Below are 20,090 nucleotides of genomic sequence, written 5' to 3'. Positions count from 1 at the left end.
CGGGAATACCGACTTCCTTTGTTTGTTATAAGGTGTATACTTCTTAAACTAATAATTAGAAATAATTATTAGTGCCCATTAAAAAGGTGAACGCTGTTTGGACTAAAGGAAATTATCACATAATACCCGGTACTGATTATTAGTGCCTTCCCTCATCTTTAAACCAATATTGCAATTCGGGGACCCGGGTGGTGGACCCGGGGGGGAGGCGCAGTTCGAAGGTTGAAACAAACGACATATAGACTGAAAAGGAATAGATTAATTGGTATTAAAAGATTGCAAAACGGCAGCGGATAGAGTGCATAACCGTTTTTTTTTTTTGCTTGCAATGCCGATGTTGGAGGGTTGGACCACTGAGCAAGGGTAGGAGTAAAGGGAGATAAAGTCGAGAAAGCCGAACTAGAAGCGACGCGAGAAACCAACAGGTATGTTTGCTGGGGCTTACTGATGATTCCGACTGACGACTTTCATTCGACGATAGCCATTGATTCCAGTGTCTCCCCTTGCACTTTATAAATTGTAGAAGCGACCGCAGAAATAATTGGGAGCTATTGCAAATGAAGCGATAGCGATCTTTTCTCACCAGTGACAGACTTCGAGAGAGGGATATAAGTCTTAGAGTACGCCTGTGCGTCGTAGAAAAATAGGAAAATGGCGGAGTCTGAATCTGCATCAATAGCGACTGCATTGGGGCCCCCAGCAATACGGACGAGTGCGTAAGGTGGTGGGTTGGAGGCAATCTTCACATCAATACCAGCATTCGAGTCATGAAAATCTTTGAAGGTCTTATTAGCAGAGAAGGCGACATGTTCTAGAGTACCCAAAGTACCATTAGCGGCACCCTTGGTAGGACGGACATTTTGAGTAACTTGAACAGGCCTCCCATCGATAAGGTCAATAAACGGAGCTCAAAATTATGCTCGACGTAGGTGGCTCGTCGATGAGAAACCGCCGGGTGGCCGTAGTGAGCGGGCGGCGCAGCTGGTGCGGCGGCGGCATCATGAAGGCGCACTCTCCCTGCAGCGACGAGAACAGCACGTCCTTCATGGCCCACGAGTTGACGAATGCCGAAGTAGTCGTAGATCTCTGGACGACTGCAGGCGCTGTTGATGTTTAACAGCCCTGTATTCCAGAGATGGCTGGTGTTGTACCTATGTTACTCGATGACATCCCTGGAGTAGGAGAATGTTGCACCAATGTTACTTGATGACATCCGAAAAAAGCCCCAAACGACAGTTCTTCGAACTGCGAATTTTTGGCAAAAATAACGTTAGTTTTTCGCACAAAAATGCAGCAAATTATACTTGCGATTTCTATTGGCGCAACCACGTAACTCTGGGTTACGTTTTCGAGGGTATTAGGTACTATTCGGGAATTTCAGTAGTTGATGTGACAGTGTTTCATATTGAACTAAGAATTCAATACAGAATACAGAACGCAACGAGACCGAGTTTTATGGCCACACAGGATCTCAACAAAACATTTTGGTCAAGTCAAGTCATCTAATAAACAATAAAAACTACAATAACCCACATCGGCAGGTTACATGCGAACACCACCATGGGCTACAGCACCCGCACTAACCCCGCCACGGCCTCCAGCTCCTGCACCAGCGCCAGCGTTCAATCCTGCGTTGGCTCCAAGACCAGCTCCAGCGCGTAGACCCGCGTTCGCTCCAAGACCGGCGCCAGCATTGAGGCCGGCATTAGCGCCAAGACCGACACTCGCGTGAAGCCCTGCGTTCGCACCGAGGCCAGCTCCGGCATTCAGTCCTGCGTTGGCGCCGAGGCCAGCTCCGGCATTCAGTCCTGCGTTGGCGCCGAGGCCAGCGCCAGCGTTCAATCCTGCGTTGGCTCCAAGACCAGCTCCAGCGCGTAGACCCGCGTTCGCTCCAAGACCGGCGCCAGCATTGAGGCCGGCATTAGCGCCAAGACCGGCACCCGCGTGAAGCCCTGCGTTCGCGCCGAGGCCAGCTCCGGCATTCAGTCCTGCGTTGGCGCCGAGGCCAGCGCCAGCGTTCAATCCTGCGTTGGCGCCGAGGCCAGCTCCGGCGTTCAGTCCTGCGTTGGCGCCGAGGCCAGCTCCGGCATTCAGTCCTGCGTTGGCGCCGAGGCCAGCGCCAGCGTTCAATCCTGCGTTGGCTCCAAGACCAGCTCCAGCGTTCAATCCTGCGTTGGCTCCAAGACCAGCTCCAGCGCGTAGACCCGCGTTCGCTCCAAGACCGGCGCCAGCATTGAGGCCGGCATTAGCGCCAAGACCGGCACCCGCGTGAAGCCCTGCGTTCGCGCCGAGGCCAGCTCCGGCATCCAGTCCTGCGTTGGCGCCGAGGCCAGCGCCAGCGTTCAATCCTGCGTTGGCGCCGAGGCCAGCTCCGGCGTTCAGTCCTGCGTTGGCGCCGAGGCCAGCTCCGGCATTCAGTCCTGCGTTGGCGCCGAGGCCAGCGCCAGCGTTCAATCCTGCGTTGGCTCCAAGACCAGCTCCAGCGCGTAGACCCGCGTTCGCTCCAAGACCGGCGCCAGCATTGAGGCCGGCATTAGCGCCAAGACCGGCACCCGCGTGAAGCCCTGCGTTCGCACCGAGGCCAGCTCCGGCATTCAGTCCTGCGTTGGCGCCGAGGCCAGCTCCGGCATTCAGTCCTGCGTTGGCGCCGAGGCCAGCTCCGGCATTCAGTCCTGCGTTGGCGCCGAGGCCAGCGCCAGCGTTCAATCCTGCGTTGGCTCCAAGACCAGCTCCAGCGTTCAATCCTGCGTTGGCTCCAAGACCAGCTCCAGCGCGTAGACCCGCGTTCGCTCCAAGACCGGCGCCAGCATTGAGGCCGGCATTAGCGCCAAGACCGGCACCCGCGTGAAGCCCTGCGTTCGCGCCGAGGCCAGCTCCGGCATTCAGTCCTGCGTTGGCGCCGAGGCCAGCGCCAGCGTTCAATCCTGCGTTGGCGCCGAGGCCAGCTCCGGCGTTCAGTCCTGCGTTGGCGCCGAGGCCAGCTCCGGCATTCAGTCCTGCGTTGGCGCCGAGGCCAGCGCCAGCGCGTAGACCCGCGTTCGCTCCAAGACCGGCGCCAGCATTGAGGCCGGCATTAGCGCCAAGACCGGCACCCGCGTGAAGCCCTGCGTTCGCGCCGAGGCCAGCTCCGGCATTCAGTCCTGCGTTGGCGCCGAGGCCAGCGCCAGCGTTCAATCCTGCGTTGGCGCCGAGGCCAGCGCCAGCGTTCAATCCTGCGTTGGCGCCGAGGCCAGCTCCGGCATTCAGTCCTGCGTTGGCGCCGAGGCCAGCTCCGGCATTCAGTCCTGCGTTGGCGCCGAGGCCAGCGCCAGCGTTCAATCCTGCGTTGGCTCCAAGACCAGCTCCAGCGTTCAATCCTGCGTTGGCTCCAAGACCAGCTCCAGCGCGTAGACCCGCGTTCGCTCCAAGACCGGCGCCAGCATTGAGGCCGGCATTAGCGCCAAGACCGGCACCCGCGTGAAGCCCTGCGTTCGCGCCGAGGCCAGCTCCGGCATTCAGTCCTGCGTTGGCGCCGAGGCCAGCGCCAGCGTTCAATCCTGCGTTGGCGCCGAGGCCAGCGCCAGCGTTCAATCCTGCGTTGGCGCCGAGGCCAGCTCCGGCGTTCAGTCCTGCGTTGGCGCCGAGGCCAGCTCCGGCATTCAGTCCTGCGTTGGCGCCGAGGCCAGCGCCAGCGTTCAATCCTGCGTTGGCTCCAAGACCAGCTCCAGCGCGTAGACCCGCGTTCGCTCCAAGACCGGCGCCAGCATTGAGGCCGGCATTAGCGCCAAGACCGGCACCCGCGTGAAGCCCTGCGTTCGCGCCGAGGCCAGCTCCGGCATCCAGTCCTGCGTTGGCGCCGAGGCCAGCGCCAGCGTTCAATCCTGCGTTGGCGCCGAGGCCAGCTCCGGCGTTCAGTCCTGCGTTGGCGCCGAGGCCAGCTCCGGCATTCAGTCCTGCGTTGGCGCCGAGGCCAGCGCCAGCGTTCAATCCTGCGTTGGCTCCAAGACCAGCTCCAGCGCGTAGACCCGCGTTCGCTCCAAGACCGGCGCCAGCATTGAGGCCGGCATTAGCGCCAAGACCGGCACCCGCGTGAAGCCCTGCGTTCGCACCGAGGCCAGCTCCGGCATTCAGTCCTGCGTTGGCGCCGAGGCCAGCTCCGGCATTCAGTCCTGCGTTGGCGCCGAGGCCAGCTCCGGCATTCAGTCCTGCGTTGGCGCCGAGGCCAGCGCCAGCGTTCAATCCTGCGTTGGCTCCAAGACCAGCTCCAGCGTTCAATCCTGCGTTGGCTCCAAGACCAGCTCCAGCGCGTAGACCCGCGTTCGCTCCAAGACCGGCGCCAGCATTGAGGCCGGCATTAGCGCCAAGACCGGCACCCGCGTGAAGCCCTGCGTTCGCGCCGAGGCCAGCTCCGGCATTCAGTCCTGCGTTGGCGCCGAGGCCAGCGCCAGCGTTCAATCCTGCGTTGGCGCCGAGGCCAGCGCCAGCGTTCAATCCTGCGTTGGCGCCGAGGCCAGCTCCGGCGTTCAGTCCTGCGTTGGCGCCGAGGCCAGCTCCGGCATTCAGTCCTGCGTTGGCGCCGAGGCCAGCGCCAGCGTTCAATCCTGCGTTGGCTCCAAGACCAGCTCCAGCGCGTAGACCCGCGTTCGCTCCAAGACCGGCGCCAGCATTGAGGCCGGCATTAGCGCCAAGACCGGCACCCGCGTGAAGCCCTGCGTTCGCGCCGAGGCCAGCTCCGGCATCCAGTCCTGCGTTGGCGCCGAGGCCAGCGCCAGCGTTCAATCCTGCGTTGGCGCCGAGGCCAGCTCCGGCGTTCAGTCCTGCGTTGGCGCCGAGGCCAGCTCCGGCATTCAGTCCTGCGTTGGCGCCGAGGCCAGCGCCAGCGTTCAATCCTGCGTTGGCTCCAAGACCAGCTCCAGCGCGTAGACCCGCGTTCGCTCCAAGACCGGCGCCAGCATTGAGGCCGGCATTAGCGCCAAGACCGGCACCCGCGTGAAGCCCTGCGTTCGCACCGAGGCCAGCTCCGGCATTCAGTCCTGCGTTGGCGCCGAGGCCAGCTCCGGCATTCAGTCCTGCGTTGGCGCCGAGGCCAGCTCCGGCATTCAGTCCTGCGTTGGCGCCGAGGCCAGCGCCAGCGTTCAATCCTGCGTTGGCTCCAAGACCAGCTCCAGCGTTCAATCCTGCGTTGGCTCCAAGACCAGCTCCAGCGCGTAGACCCGCGTTCGCTCCAAGACCGGCGCCAGCATTGAGGCCGGCATTAGCGCCAAGACCGGCACCCGCGTGAAGCCCTGCGTTCGCACCGAGGCCAGCTCCGGCATTCAGTCCTGCGTTGGCGCCGAGGCCAGCTCCGGCATTCAGTCCTGCGTTGGCGCCGAGGCCAGCGCCAGCGTTCAATCCTGCGTTGGCTCCAAGACCAGCTCCAGCGTTCAATCCTGCGTTGGCTCCAAGACCAGCTCCAGCGCGTAGACCCGCGTTCGCTCCAAGACCGGCGCCAGCATTGAGGCCGGCATTAGCGCCAAGACCGGCACCCGCGTGAAGCCCTGCGTTCGCACCGAGGCCAGCTCCGGCATTCAGTCCTGCGTTGGCGCCGAGGCCAGCTCCGGCATTCAGTCCTGCATTCAAGCCAGTGGAGCTGGCGCTCACGCTGGTTCCTCCATTCGCGCCGCCGGTTGACACGCTACCGTGGCCGGATCCCGACCCGTTACCGGCATTGTTGTTGTTGTTGCCGCTCGACACAGATGTGCTCACGGTGGCACTGCCATTGTTGGTGCTGTTGCCCTTCGACACAGACGCGCTCACGGTAGCGCTGCCATTGTTGCCTGACGTGCCGGCGCTCACGCCAGTTGTTGTCTCGGTAGTAGGTGCAGGAGTCGGGCATGGCGGTTCAGCCACTCCTGTCGTAGGCGCTGGGGTCGGAGTTGGGGTCGTAGTGGGCGCAATGGTAGTAGGGACCGGGGTGACGGTGGGCGTGATGGTCGTAGGCGCGGGAGTGACGCGCGCCGGGTTTGTGAATGCGTCGTCGATCGAGACACCAGATTGTTGGGTTTGCGGCCCGAACTTGCCAGCTTCAGCCAGCGAGCCCATAGCAGCAGCAATGATTGCAAGGTGCGCGATAATCTTGGTGAGGTTCATCTTGGACAAAAACACTGGGGACTGGACGAGAAGACTTGACTTGACAAACTTTGAACGGTTGAACGACACAACTGCGAGGCAAATTGAGAACTGAGCAAACGAGAAGGGGTCTCGTGCGATGAGTTCGGTTGACACACAGAGATATCAACCACCACTTCACACCTCTACGGGCTCACGCAGCTGATGTTCTATCCCATGCCGGGACACGGCCCGGGTCATGCTTGGTGTTCGTCCTGGTACGAGCTTGATTGTTTCGTGGCACAGGCTGTTTTGGGTGCCGCATGGAGAAATAGTGCCTGAATGACCATTTATCTAGGGTCACTATGGCAACAAATTTACGCATAGCGAAAATGCAGCTGCCATCGACTGGCAAACCAGAGCGTCAAAGATGACCATAATTGCAAGGTTGCCTCATACCAAACGGTATAAGATCAGCACCATCCGTGCCTAAAGATCTTTCATTATTGTCGCCAACTGCGAATTGGTCTCTATCAAGCAGTTGACTGCAACGATGATGACCAGCCCTAGTTCCATTCCATCGGACATATCCATACACAGGCACGAACTGTATCCTATATCTGCGCTGCTGCCTCGAACACCGCAATGATTGCTTCGGGGTGGTCATCCTGCCCAGACACTTGTGGGAATGCTATTCAATCGATGATACCTGTCGAAGTCTGGGTTGAAGAATGAATAGAGCAGTGGTAACAAAATCTCTTGGGAAGTCCAATAGATTTTGTTGCGACCGGAATAACAAACACCCCGCGGTTTGAACATAATACAGCAACAAAATACTGGCCACGCTCGAAACAGCTTACGTCCAATTCCCGATCGTATACTGCGGCAGCGTAAGTTGAGTCAGTTGGGCGGCCTGGCACGCGATTATTTCCTTTGACGAACACCGCGGGTCTGCGCTCACCCCCACCTCCCTACTCCGTCTCGTCGGAGGGCAGCACCACCAGCGGCTTGCCTTCGCTGCGACAATACACCCGGTCAGCAGCGTGCTGGGGAACAGCTTGAAGCCGACCGGGTTCCGCTTAGCGAAGCCGAGAAACAATTCGTAGTCTTGTCCATCACGGCGACGCAGGAGGAACTTTAAATTTAAAACTGAAAGCTTTTAGCTTAAATCGTAGCTCAGCGTGTGGTGGCCCAGCGTCGGTCCTATTGCTCCTTCCAGGGAGATTATACTGGTGGTGCGCGTCGGACGCACAGAGATCAGACTCATCAACCACCTAAGAGTAGTGAAGGCATTGGGCAGTGGCACTGCCCTGGTGGGCAGCTACTAATGCAATGGGGTCTGGCGAGAACAGACATCGTCTACTTCTAGAAGTTTATTTCACGCTAGACGTGCATCCCTTACGTCAATGGTTCAGTGGAGGTAGGCTACATCCGAAGGCCCCGTATCGCCTGGCATGTCCTGTGGTCAGTCTACATGATCGCGCGCAAGAAGAAGACGGCGACGTCTGTTTAGGCCGCATACTTGGTTTTGTAGTTTCCGCAACAACTATCAAAACTTCCTATTCAGAACATATTTAGACTCGCCAGGCGACGCTGTCGACTGAGAGCGCTGATCAACTCCGTGGGCAACGGTGCCGAAGAATCCCACGACGAAATGCCTTCAAGGTTAATTACAGCGTAAGCTTAGCGTAGTTTGTTACTGGACCAATCAGTGCGCGCCGCTGATTGGGTGTTATCCGGCAAAAATAAAGTTGCCGCGCACATGGCGTCGACCGCCGAGCCCCGAGCCGGAATACGGCGGCTGCAGGCTCTCAAGCTGCGGCTGGAGGGCGACGCAGACTCGTCGGACGTCATGTTAAAGTCTACAAAGCAGATCCCCGACCGCGCCGACAAAAAACGGAAGAAGGAGACGCCCCTCAAGGGGAAAGGGCCTACGACCAAGGGAAATGCCGGTGGGGGTGGCTCCGTTGAGCCTGGAAAAGAGCGCAAAGACGCAGACAGACCAGCTAACAGCCAGCGCCAAGGGATCCATGACGCCGTCACAGCCACGCTGGCATCCAGCCGACACCGCAAGCAGATCCTGGTGTCGAACGGCGAGCCATATCCGGGAAAGGATCGCTCAATGGCTGCCGCAGCTGGCGATGCGTACACCAAAACTACCAGGAAGAAGGCAGGAGTGAAAGGACTCAACGCAGTGCAGCGGAGACGACTTCATGTTGAGATGCTGGCGACAGAGACGGCATCTGCCACACTGAGTATGAAGAAGCTCGAGCCACCAGTCGATCCTGCTAAAGCCAAGGCTACTGCCATGCGACAGAGACGGATGCGCAAGTTGCGAGCTCGAAGGAAGGCCACAGGAGAGTACGACCGACTCGTTGCCGTCAAGTTAAAGCGTCACAATTCATCCGAGGCGTCAAGGCTGCAGAGAAATTTGCGTGAACAAATGCGGAGGTCTGACAAGCGCCCCGCGGCGATAGGAGCGGATATGCAGATCAGCGATGGGGATAAGACACGACCACAGCCTCCATCGCTTTCCACTGAGGAAACAAAATACAAGAAGCGAATACTGGAGCGTCAACACCGTGCTGCAACCAAGGCCAACAATAAGCTCGTGTCCACAACGAGCATTCCCACAACATCAGGACTGAGAAATTCAACGCCGATTCTTTGTGACATAGAACAGAGAAGAAGACGGAGAGACGAAGCGCTCCATATCCTGAGAACAAAGCGGCAAATTGTTCATGGAGAAAATGCTGGGCCAGATCGAAAACGACACGAACCACCGCATATGGGAGAAGGGCCGCCCTGCAGGAGGGATGAAATTGATGTTGGACATGAAGCTTGTCCGAGTGGTGAAGTGAAGATCGATGTCAAGGTTGAAGGAGTAGGTGTTGGACTTCTGAACGACTTGAGTACAAGTTGCCCACCATCCGATATCCAACAGCAGCTTCCACTAAAGGAAGAACCCTGGCCGGGTGCGGCTGCAGAAGCTGACGTTATGGAAGAAGGGCAGGTCAGCCCTATAATTTTTGGTGAACCGGTGAAAAGACCGGATAACGGTACAGAGCAAACCGACCCTAAGAACGACTTGCCTTTGGATATGATGCCCATCCCGAGAAAAACAACCAGTAACAACACTACAAGTGCATCATCGTTTGTGATTCCCAAGCGTTCTACCAACAATTCTGCTGGACATACAGAGGCCACATTGGTGCCTCGTACAAATGATGATAGAAAGCAATTAGAACGTCTTGGCGTTGAGGTGCCACCAGGTTCCTCTCTGGCGAGCCCACAGCTTTCGAATCGGGACCCGATCCGTACACCACGAAAGAGAAGTAAAAATGTTGTGCCCGTGAAAATCTCGATATTTTCACCACAAGAGCGAACGCTGATGCGTCTGGCGCGTAAACGCAACTCCATTTTGTCTGCAGCGGCGGAGATAGAACCTGACGCAGCATTAAGCGCCTCGACGAAGGCGCACATGGCTGGATATGAAGTGTATGGTGTCGACGGAAAAGTGCTGTCTGACCTGGTTCCGCGCTGGAGTTGCGCAACAAAATGTAAAGTGACTTCGACTAAGGAATTGATTCCCGCCTCCTATTTTGGAGTATCATTATGTGCTCCAGTGGCGGAAGGAAACGCAGAATCAACGTTCGATGAATACATCAATGCCGAAAGGCGGAGAGTGCACTGTTACGAGGAACTGCGCTTTGAACGGCCAGAGGACAGAGCGTTTTATCAGCGACGAATGTATGGAACTACATTTGTGCCACAGCAGCTGCGTGGTTGGACAACGCTCATCATTCGCCGCGTTCGTTTTGAGCGGAAGTCGACAGGTATTCGATTTAATCAGGGCCGAGACCGTGAGGAGTTCGCTGCGTCATTGAGTAAGCGATACTCATTCAACGGGTCCGTTCCTCGCTGTAATATTCCACGCGAAAACTGGCTGAACCTCATGAAAAGCCAGCCCAGCACTGCTTACTTGCATTATCGCAATCGCGAAGATGCAGAGCGCGCTTCGCACATGTTTCGCGATGACTATGGAAATCTGCTGGAAATGAAGCTCGAGTATAAAGCAGGTGTTACGATCAGTCGGAGATCATCTCCTGCCGATGGAGATAGATCTAAGGAAACGCCACGATCGAATCCAAGCGAGCACAGTGCGCACGAGCCATCCAGGGCTGGCAGCCCTCGAACTACTCCGCAATGTAAACAAGAATACCAATCGGTTACCAATAATGATCATCCATTCTCGAGATACGACCGACCACCATCAGCGTCAGAAGAAGACCGCGAAGTTGGGTCTCCTATCTGTGGATACATGTGCCCGCGCGCACTATTAAGGAGAAGGTCAAGGTCAAGGTCCAGATCTCATTCTCGTCCCAAAGCCCCATTATCTCAAGATCAAACGAACATCTCGGCAGCATGTGGCATTGATGATACAGCACAAGCTGCGTCCCTATCCTTTTCTGAAACAATGAACGAGACGCGTGAAAACGGAAAGGAGATTGAAACCATCGGCATGGATGGCTCCATCCGCGACAGCAAGAATGATGAAGCTGGAGATATCAAGTCACAGGCGCGAGCTGCAAGTCCGACCGCGCCGCTATCCACTGGCGCTACCGAAAATATGAGCACATCGAGAATCGAGAGTGATGAAGAGGAACAAGAAGAAGGCGAGATCGATAGCAGCACGGTGCCAATGACGAGCGCTACATGGCGCGGTGAAAGGGAAAGAAGGTGGTCTCCTCCTATGCGCTGGCAACAGGTTCATCGCGAGGAAGCAGGGTATTATGCTGATTCGAGAGAGCCTGGTGGAGGTTATAACTCGTACCAGTACAACCGTGGCCCCGACAGGCGAAGGTCGCGTTCACGATCGCGACCGCGTGACGCTTGGTGCGAGCCCGGGCATGGTGGTGGCTGGGGCGGATCGTACATTGACGACCCACGCCACTTTCGGGGTTTCGACAACCACTGTGATGATAGTGGTTACGGGAGACGTATGCTTTGGGATGAAGTCGGTCGCAACGGAGGGCGAGACTACCGTGACGAAGGCTACAACAGCCGCGGCGCTGACGCGTACTCGAGACACTACTAGTGGCGAGAGTACATGGTGCACGTGTGCCGAAATAATGAAGCAATTAATGCTGCGGAGGTGACAACCGGCTCAAACCTCGTACGATAGTCTTGTCATGTTAGCACAGAGCGCATGTACCCGATACTGCCGTTACTTGCGGATCACTACCTGCGTTTACGTTCAGGTGTTGTAGGGGCTTGACTGGGTGGCCGATCAAACAGCGGGCCGCCCTTAATGCAGGACTCTTTGCAGCTTTTAGCTGCAACGATCAATCGCGAAAGCATAGAGCATTGTGACCCACTAGCAACACTTATGGGAGTGCGACTGCGAACACGTAACACGGTATGGGAAAGCTGAGTAGCTTTAAAGCGGAAGCTTCTCGAGGCAACGACGTGCCCAGTGCCTCGCTGTCAGCACCATGTTACAGCGCCAAGACCCGGCCACTCTCGGATGCAAGTTGCCCGTCTCTAGCCACGCGAACGGTAAAAAGCTGATCGTCGATCGACGATGATGGGTCACAGGATGTCAACGAACTGCCCCGGCCGGGCTCACGAAGCAGCGCGTCAAGCTAGTCATTCTCTATTTTGCCTCGCGCAGCCACCTACTCCTACATCCATGAAGCTCGGCATTTCTCTTATCGTCGGTGTACTCTCCCTGGCAGTTGCCAGAGGCGACTCGTTCATCAAGTCCACCTACTCGGGCTCCAAGGGCCTGAATGACCTGGCCAAGGCTACTGGTAGATACATGGGCACAGCCACCGACATCGGGGAGCTGAGTGATCCCTATTACGTCAAGCAGCTCAAAAACATTAGCGACTTCGGTATGATCACCCCGGGCAATGCTATGAAGGTACGGAGTCCGCACCTCCCGCGCATTTGCGTGTGCACTGTTCGTGGTCTCTAACGCTGTCTGTTTGCAGTGGGATGCTACGGAGCCTTCACAAAACTCGTTCTCGTTTACCAAGGGCGACCAGGTTGTGGCCCTTGCGAAGGCATCGGGCGCGAAAGTCCGCTGCCACACGCTGGTTTGGCATCAGCAGGTTCCGTCGTGGGTGCAAACTCTAGGCAAGGCCGAGCTACTCAAGGCGCTCGAGAACCACATCACCAAGGTCATCACCCACTTCGGCGACTCGTGCTACGCCTGGGACGTCGTGAACGAGGCCATGGGCGACGATGGGACGTACCGCAAGTCGTTCTGGTACACCAAGACGGGCACGGAGTACATCTCCACAGCCTTCAAGACGGCGAGCGCCGTGAAGAAGTCGCTGGGTCTCAAGACCAAGCTCTACTACAACGACTACAACACCAACACCATCAACACGAAATCGACCGCCGTGCTCGCCATGCTCAAGTCGTTGATCAGCGCGGGCGTCGAGGTCAATGGCGTGGGCTTCCAGTCGCACCTGAGCTACTCGGACACGGCCTCGGCGTCCGACCAAATCTCCAATATGCGTCGCTTTGAGGCGCTCAAGCTCGATGTTGCGCTGACCGAGCTGGACGTCAAGACGAGCTCGACGGCACCGTCCACCGCGGAACAGAGCAAGCAGGTGACTGTCTACAAGAACGCCGTGCTGGCCTGCAGGAAGTTGTCCAAGTGCGTCGGCGTGACGATCTGGGACTTCGTGGACACGTACACGTGGCTCTCCTCGTCCGCCCCGTTGCCGTGGTACCAGCCCAAGGGCAAGAACACGCCGCTCGTGCGCAAGGCTGCGTACGACGGCATCGCGGCGGCGTGGCAGAGCTAACTCACAGTAGGTGTATGTAACGTTATCGATAATTGTCTTGACGTTGAAGTCGCAACTTGACCCCGATTTACGTACCCCGATTTACGGATCCCTGTTTTATTCACCTCTGCGACTGCCTCCATTCGATCGAGGCATCAGTATTATACTATTGTACCAGAGTCGAGCATGCTCAAGGTGAGCGCGTCCGAGAAGAAGTACATCGCCGAGGGCGTCGCCGCCGACGTGCGCGCGGACGGGCGCGACCGCCTCTCGTACCGCAGCCTGTCGCTGGAGACGTCGCTGCTGGCGCAGTCTAACGGCTCGGCGCGCGCGTCGCTCGAGGCGTCGGGCACCGACGTGCTGGCCAGCGTCAAGCTCGAGGTGGCGCCGCCGCTGCCCGAGGCGCCCAACGCGGGCATCGTGCAGGTGGCCGTGTCCTGCTGCCCGTCGGTCTCCGCCAAGCTCTACGGCCGCGCCGTGGAGGAGCTGAACGTGGAGCTGTCGCAGCTCATGACGCGGCTGCTATGCTCGTGCCCCGCCGCCGAGCTCGAGAGGTACTGCATCATCCCCGGCCAGAGCGTCTGGGCCATCAGCATCGACGTCATGGTGTTCGAGTCCAGCGGCAACCTGCCCGACGTCATCTCCATGGCCGTCTACGCGGCGCTCAACGACACGGTCTTCCCGTCCGTGCGGCTCGTGGGCGTCGAGGGCGAGGACAAGAGCATCGAGGTGGACACGGACCCGGCGGCCGGCAGGCTCATGGCGGCCCAGCACTGGCCCATCTGCGTGACGCTCAGCAAGATCGGTGACTACTTCATCACGGACCCGCTGCAGGAGGAGGAGCTGTGCACCACGGCGCAGATGAGCGTGGCCGTGAACCCCGAGGGCAGCGTCTGCGGCGTCCAGAAGAGCGGCACCGGCGCCATCGAGATGGAGGAGATGCAGCAGATGATCGATGAGGCGTGCGCGCGGTCGAAAGAGCTATTTAAACTGCTGCAGGAGGCTCTGCGCGAGCAGAGAGATAGAGACGCCAAGGCAGGACACCGCATGGAGCGCGTCGGCTTCCTTGGCTAGGGGGGCAACGATAGAAAGCAAGTGTCTGCTTAGCTGACAAACATCCAGGGACTAGACTTGAAGTAATAGCTACGATGTATTTCATGCTTAGTCTTCCATGACGGCAACGCCGCTATCACCACCCTCCGCTGATGGGCCCATTTCAGACAGGTAGTTTACAACGCGCAGCAAGCGGCCTTGATACCGTTCAAGCACCTCAATGTTCAGAGAACGGTTCATGAAACCCATCTCTTCCAACTCGCTCAATTGAGCACGCCACTTCACTTCTTGATCTGCAGACTGTGCAACGGGCATGGCCGGCTCCATTGCGTGAATCGCAGGAACCGAAGTAGAGTGCATGCTGTCGTCAAGCCACTTCTCCAGTGTCTGTCGAGCCTCTTCCCACACTCCTGGTAGCTGAGTACGCGGACGCGCAACTGTAATTTGGTCCCCACTACCGCTGACGTTATCGGGTGTCGTAGCGTCCGGCTCAGCCATAGTTTCATCTGCTGTGACCTTCTCAACGAACAATGCTTCCTGGCGTCCATTCAGACCGAGTTCTTGCAGCGATTTCTCTGCTGAATCAACTCCAAAGAGCCGACGTGGATATGTAGCCGCCAACTGGAAATGCCTCGCTTCCTCCCCCGTTAGCGCCTCGATGAGGTCAAACACGCTTCGCAGCGGCGACGAATGCAAGAACCGACGCGTCGACTGCCCCTCAGACATCCTCAGCACTAACTTCACTTGCAGACGCTCGTCCACGGGAGGCTCGGGCAGCAAGTTTGCCATCTTGTTCGCCTTCCACTGCTCATTCTCCTGCGCCATCGCCACAGCACGCGCAGCTTCTTCTTCCCGCAGCTTCTCCGCCTGCTTTGCCTTGGCCATTGCCTCGCTCGGGGTGATATCCACCTCCAGGTCTGTGTTGAGGATATTAACGGCCCGCTCCGGCTTGAGCTCCGCGACGAGCACTTCGAACGTCTCCCGCCCGTGTCGGACAAACAGCACGTCGCCCTCCGTCAGCGTCGTGTGCGCCTTGAGGGACCGCTCGAGCATGTGCTTGAAGTCAATCTGGCGGTCGCCGAAGCCGTCTCCTCTCGGCTGCAGACTGGCAAACTTGCCCTTCTCCAGCCGCACGAAGCGCACCTGGACGCTGTCCGGCAGCTGCGCGCTCTGCCCAAACAGCGACGCCGCGACCTTGGGCGGCAGCCCCACCGTCCCTTCCTCCGCCACGAACTCGAGCACCCCCGCGTGCGTCACTCTCTTCTGTTGCTGCTGCTGCTGCTGCTGCTGCTGCTGCTTCTGCACGAACGACAGCTCGAACGTGAAGACGCCGAGCTCCAGCGCGTTCTGCGGGTTGAGCTCCTCCAGCGCCGACACCGGCAGCGAGATCTTGTCGCCGTCGCTGGCGGTGGGCACCGGCCGCAGCTGCTGCAGGTACCTGATGCCGCCCGTGAGCCGCTGCTCCTCCAGCGCCTGCTGCTCCTGCCGCTCCAGCTCGGCGATGCGCTGCACGCGCTTCTGCTGCTGCAGCTGCTCCAGCTCCTCGCGCGCCTTGGCGGCCGCCGCGCGCTTGCGGCGCTCCGCCTCCACCTTGCGCTTGGCCTGCTCGCGCCGCTTGTTCTGCTCGCGGCTCCACTTGGCGTTGCGCGCGCTCAGGTCCAGCTCCATCGTCGCTCTCTTCTCTCGGCCGGAGCCAATTCGATTCTGACACCGACGCTGCTGACGTTGCCGCCGGATACTCGGAACTATTCGAGAAGGTCTTTACAGTCCTTCACCTCTAATTTGGCACCAGTATAAAAGAATACTTTTTGATAATATATACAGATTTAACGTTTGTCCAGTCAAAAATATCTCCAAGAAGCTATCGATTCTTATTTAAAATATAGTCTGTCATGCCGAATCAGAGGTGCACATCTGTATGTCGCCTGCGACAGTTTCGACCAATACGTAATCGCCTTCGCGTCGCTTCGTGCGCACAAGAGCTGCTCGCCTGCTGCACCCGATGGCGCTCGCCCGAGGCTATCGCCGCCCGCGTTGGCTCCCGCTGCTGGTGGACGTGGCTCTGGCGGCTCTGTTCCTGCTGCTGGATGCGCGCGACTTGTGGTTCAAGCTGCGGTGGGTGGGCCCTCGAGACGCCTTCGCGTTTTCGACTGGCGAGACGAGAGCTCTCCCCACGTCCGACGCTGCTCCGTTGCGCCCTACGACGACGTTTTCCTATGTGGACCAACGGTCCCAGCGAGCGTCGGGGTGGAGTTCTTTCCTTCAGCAGTGCGAAGCGCTTACACCTGTAGCAGAAGACGGCAAGTCACAGGGCTTCCGCTATGCCGTCGGGAAAAATTGTATGGTCGGAACAGGCAGCACCGCCGTTCGAGCCCCGGAGCTGCTCCTCACAAGCAGCATCCCGGTCGATTCCATGGCATGGACGGCATGCGAACTCTTGTACAAGCATCGCAAACCACCCATTTGCCACTCGCCCATCGTCACGCGGTTTCGGGAGCGCTTTAGCTTCCAGAATGGAGTCGCGGTGGAACCTTCGGCCGTGGAACCAAATAAAATCGCATCGAGAAATGCGGGTCTCCGTGATTCATACGCTATCAAACCTGGCAGCGAAGCCGAAAACACACTCATCGAACTCCTCGAGGTAATAGGCAAAAGCTCACCTATTTCGGCGATAGTCTGCGTGGAAGGATTCATCCTCAAAGGACCAGGAAGGTACGCAGCAACGACGTATGGATGCGGTAGCCCAAGTTTCTATCGAAGTGTGTTTGTCGGAGGAGATATCCCGGGGTTCGCGCAGTTTCAGCGAGACAAAGGGTGGCTGACGTCGACCACTATCCGCATTATGGGCATGACCTTCCTCATTCGTGAGAATCACCGCAGTGTATTCACGGTGCAGACCACAGATGCGGAGTCTGGTGGCGCAAGAATACTTGAGCATACTTCCTCGCTCAACTACTCCGCATCGGGGTCTTTGTACATAGTAATGATTTTGGTAGATGTGGCCCTACTGATACTCAATGTTTGCGGTGTTGTGGAGATCGCTCGTTTCATGCTGTGGCCATTGTGGAAACCTCTGATAGCATCTGAGTACCAAACGTCCGCTGGACGGACGACCAAGATGGGTTTTGAGATCGAGGACTTTACTCGAGTACTTCAGGTTGGTTTGATGCGCAGTTCCCTAGTGTCAGCGCTCACAGTTATTTCCAGACTTCTATCCTGGACGCTTGTGGTTCCTTGTGTTAGCCTATGGAGTGATGGAAATTTTAATAGCGGGGGAGTTCACGCATTTCTAACGCTGATCCGGTGTTGTGATCTTGTGGTTTTGTTGGTTAATCTCATTTGGGATGTGGTTGTCGCTTATGCTGAAAAACATGCACTGGCATTCGTTCGAGGAACGTACGTGACTCCGTTAGAAATAACGAGCATCGGTACAATCGTCGCTATTTGTCTGGGCCTGTTTAAATCACATGGAGCTCGGTGGCATTACGACCGAAAGCGACAAGTCGATCGAACATCTTTTGATAACACAACTGCAGTCGCCAATTCATTTTTCGCGCATCGAGAAAATGAGGTAACTCGTACCAGTATCGAATTGTATCGTCCACTACTTGCTATCGTTGGAGTCAGCGTATTCCTCGTCGGCATTGTTGTCGTTTCACGCTTTACTATTGGGAGAGTAATACCTTCTCGTAGCTTGGTGCAATCTTTCGGTTCATCCGTGTCCCCCGTGGTCCAGCCCTGCATTACGAAGGGATCTCCAATCGCTTCATTACGTAGTATTCATCGCGACCTGACAAGCAACAGCGCTGGTATATTAATGCGCTCGACATCGCCTCCTCCAAGTCCGACGAGAGGCGAGCCAATTCAATCCTCCACAGAATCAACACACCCTCCCGAGATCAGCAGCTCTCGCCTTCCAATCGAGGACACGGTGGATATCCCTCTTCGTGCGCGCAGTTTAATACGAAGCGCCTGGGCCTTGGAAAAACTGGCCAACAACCAATTGTTAGTCCTTCCTTCGTCCTATCCGGCGCACGGGATAGTGCTGGTCGGTACATACATGAAGACACGGTGCGGTTTTACGGATGTGGTCCAGCCACTTGTACTTGCACACGAGCATGAGCAGTCTGTTGAGTTGGAAAGCGAGATACACGCAGTGATCGATTTCAGACCCAATCTTCGGTAGGGGGTGCATACAAGTGGTACTACTAGTAGTAATAAAAAGATCGTCAGAAAGACTACTACTGGGTTGAATTTTAACTTCAAAAAGAATGTACTTCGTAGTACTAGAGTCCTGGAATGGCCACCCATCCGCCAGGAGTGCGGTGAAAGCTCTATCGGAAAGCGGCGTACGTGCTGTTCAAAGTTGCCCTCGCAATTTCTGGGAGTTGTTCCCATGTAATGAGATCCTGGAACTCACGCTTGCGCGTTGTCACCGCAAGGGAAGTTCCGCCTTTGGGTATTTCCAGTGACTGGAAGTTTGTGCTTGTTTGGGCCGACAATCCCCTTGAAAGCCCAGTGGTACTTAGTGCGACATTATCTACAAACAACGGTTCGATGAAGTATGTTTCTGTCGATGGAAAACACGTCGAAGAGAAGTGTCAAATTAGCTACAAGTTCAGTTTCTGGAAAGGCAACAGCGATCTTGGAATCAAAGAGGATACCAGGACCTCATTACATGGGAGCAACACTGCCAATTGTATATCGATTTATCAAAATCAGTTTTGAATGCTTGGTGTAGGTGTTACGGAGTCGTATGTGAGATGCACAGTAGACTTTAACCCCTGTTGGTGCATAGGAGACTTTAGACCCTGCGGATCACCTCGGTGCGGAGAGAACAGTGCAGCACGCTCTTGGAGCAACTCTTCTTCCTCCACGTCAACTTCTTCATCGTTCTTCAGATATGCAAACAACACGACGCTGATCAGCGACAGCGGTATTCCAAAACCGGTCGCAATCCACATTACGCGGGCGCCGTAGTTCTCGTAAAAGTATCCACCGATGAGTGTGCCTGATGCTCGTGCCAAACCGTTTTGAACGGCGCTCAGCACACCCATGACGGTTCCTTCGCACCCGCGGGGCGCCGCCGAAAACACGTACTCTGTGCAGACCGCCCACGTTAACCCAAATGTTATGCCGTGCAGGAACTCGAACGGAATCGCTCCCCACGCGTTTGTCATCAGCGCGTAGTAACCGATCCGTAGCGTATAACCCACGAGGGACACCAAAAGCACGTTTACCGTGCCGATTTTCTTGATGATTTTATCGGCAAAGAAGAACGCAGGCAGCTCTGAAGAAGTCTCACACATGATAGCCACGCCAATAATATGAGCGTCGTCGCCTGCAAGGTTGTACAAGTTCAACTGGAGAAAGCTGGAAAACACGCCATGCATATTCCCCATGATGAAGACCACCCCAAGCAGCACCAGCACGTCTGACTTCTGGGAAATCAGACGAACTACCTCCAAGAACGATGGCGCGGCATCAACGTGCCCTTGTTCGTCTTCGTCTCCAGTCTCCAACGCTGCATACTCCTCGCCGTACTTAACCGGTGGAATCAGTCTCAGCACCAGCAGCGTCGAGAAGCCCACGACGAGGCACAGGTCGAAGGACCAGAAGATGCCCCCGAGCGCCACTACGACCCCCGTCAGGTAGGTTCCAAGGCCCCAGCCCACAGCTCCAAAGAGCCTCTGTCTACCGTACTCGCCTCCTTCCTTGGCCAGCAGGTCGAGCACCGTGTGGTCCAACAACGAGCCGGCGGGGCAGCTCTGGATTTGACTGACGAGGACCATGAACACCGTCCACCCGAGCGACCAGTAGAAGTACCGGGTCGAGAACTGCAGCAGCGTACCGCTGACGATGCAGAACACGTGCACCAGTCGCTGGTTGCGGATGCGGTCGGCCACGCCGCCCCAGAACGGTGGCCCGACGATGGCGGCGATGCTGGGCAGCGTCTGCAAGAGCCCGATCTGCATCTTGGAGAACCCGGCGGTGTGCTGGTAGTACACGGGAAGGTAGTTGGCGGTCGTGGAGCCCCACGCCGAGTTGAGCGCGTACATGAGCTTGGGCTCCCACAGCAGGCGGCGGCCGCCGGTCGGTGGCGTTGAGTCTGCGGGAGACGACGTCGCCATGGGTCTTGGGTCCGCTAGACGGCGCTACGGAGGCGGCTCG

The 20,090-nt window shown here is 57.2% G+C and overlaps 5 protein-coding genes across 5 annotated transcripts; 2 read left to right on the top strand and 3 right to left on the bottom strand.

Moving 5' to 3' along the window:
* Positions 1-1,542: 1,542 nt before the first annotated feature.
* Positions 1,543-6,108, bottom strand: IUM83_17808 (spidroin protein Sp-14910-A; the record flags this gene model as incomplete). The annotated part of the gene is made up of 1 exon (XM_067942776.1): positions 1,543-6,108. The coding sequence occupies one exon, from the start codon at positions 6,106-6,108 to the stop codon at positions 1,543-1,545; it is 4,566 nt and encodes a 1,521-aa protein (XP_067780853.1).
* A 1,720-nt stretch (positions 6,109-7,828) lies between these two features.
* On the top strand, positions 7,829-12,887 carry IUM83_17807 (Glycosyl hydrolase family 10 protein; the record flags this gene model as incomplete). Its single annotated transcript, XM_067942775.1, has 3 exons — positions 7,829-8,427; positions 11,812-11,992; positions 12,063-12,887. The coding sequence occupies 3 exons, from the start codon at positions 7,829-7,831 to the stop codon at positions 12,885-12,887; spliced, it is 1,605 nt and encodes a 534-aa protein (XP_067780846.1).
* Positions 12,888-13,052: 165 nt separating this feature from the next.
* Positions 13,053-13,940, top strand: IUM83_17806 (exosome complex exonuclease RRP42-like protein; the record flags this gene model as incomplete). The annotated part of the gene is made up of 1 exon (XM_067942774.1): positions 13,053-13,940. The coding sequence occupies one exon, from the start codon at positions 13,053-13,055 to the stop codon at positions 13,938-13,940; it is 888 nt and encodes a 295-aa protein (XP_067780926.1).
* Positions 13,941-14,027: 87 nt separating this feature from the next.
* Positions 14,028-15,587, bottom strand: IUM83_17805 (Ubiquitin fusion degradation protein 1; the record flags this gene model as incomplete). Its single annotated transcript, XM_067942773.1, has 1 exon — positions 14,028-15,587. The coding sequence occupies one exon, from the start codon at positions 15,585-15,587 to the stop codon at positions 14,028-14,030; it is 1,560 nt and encodes a 519-aa protein (XP_067780848.1).
* Positions 15,588-18,637: 3,050 nt separating this feature from the next.
* IUM83_17804 (Major Facilitator Superfamily (MFS)) lies at positions 18,638-20,050 on the bottom strand (the record flags this gene model as incomplete). The annotated part of the gene is made up of 2 exons (XM_067942772.1): positions 18,638-18,769; positions 18,839-20,050. The coding sequence occupies 2 exons, from the start codon at positions 20,048-20,050 to the stop codon at positions 18,638-18,640; spliced, it is 1,344 nt and encodes a 447-aa protein (XP_067780847.1).
* Positions 20,051-20,090: the final 40 nt, after the last annotated feature.

The sequence above is a fragment of the Phytophthora cinnamomi genome (genome assembly GCF_018691715.1).
Source record: "Phytophthora cinnamomi strain GKB4 chromosome Unknown Contig123, whole genome shotgun sequence".
NCBI classification, from domain to species: Eukaryota; Oomycota; class Peronosporomycetes; order Peronosporales; family Peronosporaceae; genus Phytophthora; species Phytophthora cinnamomi.
The sequence above is the reverse complement of the archived record's forward strand: the minus strand, read 5'-3'. Positions and strand labels throughout refer to the sequence as shown.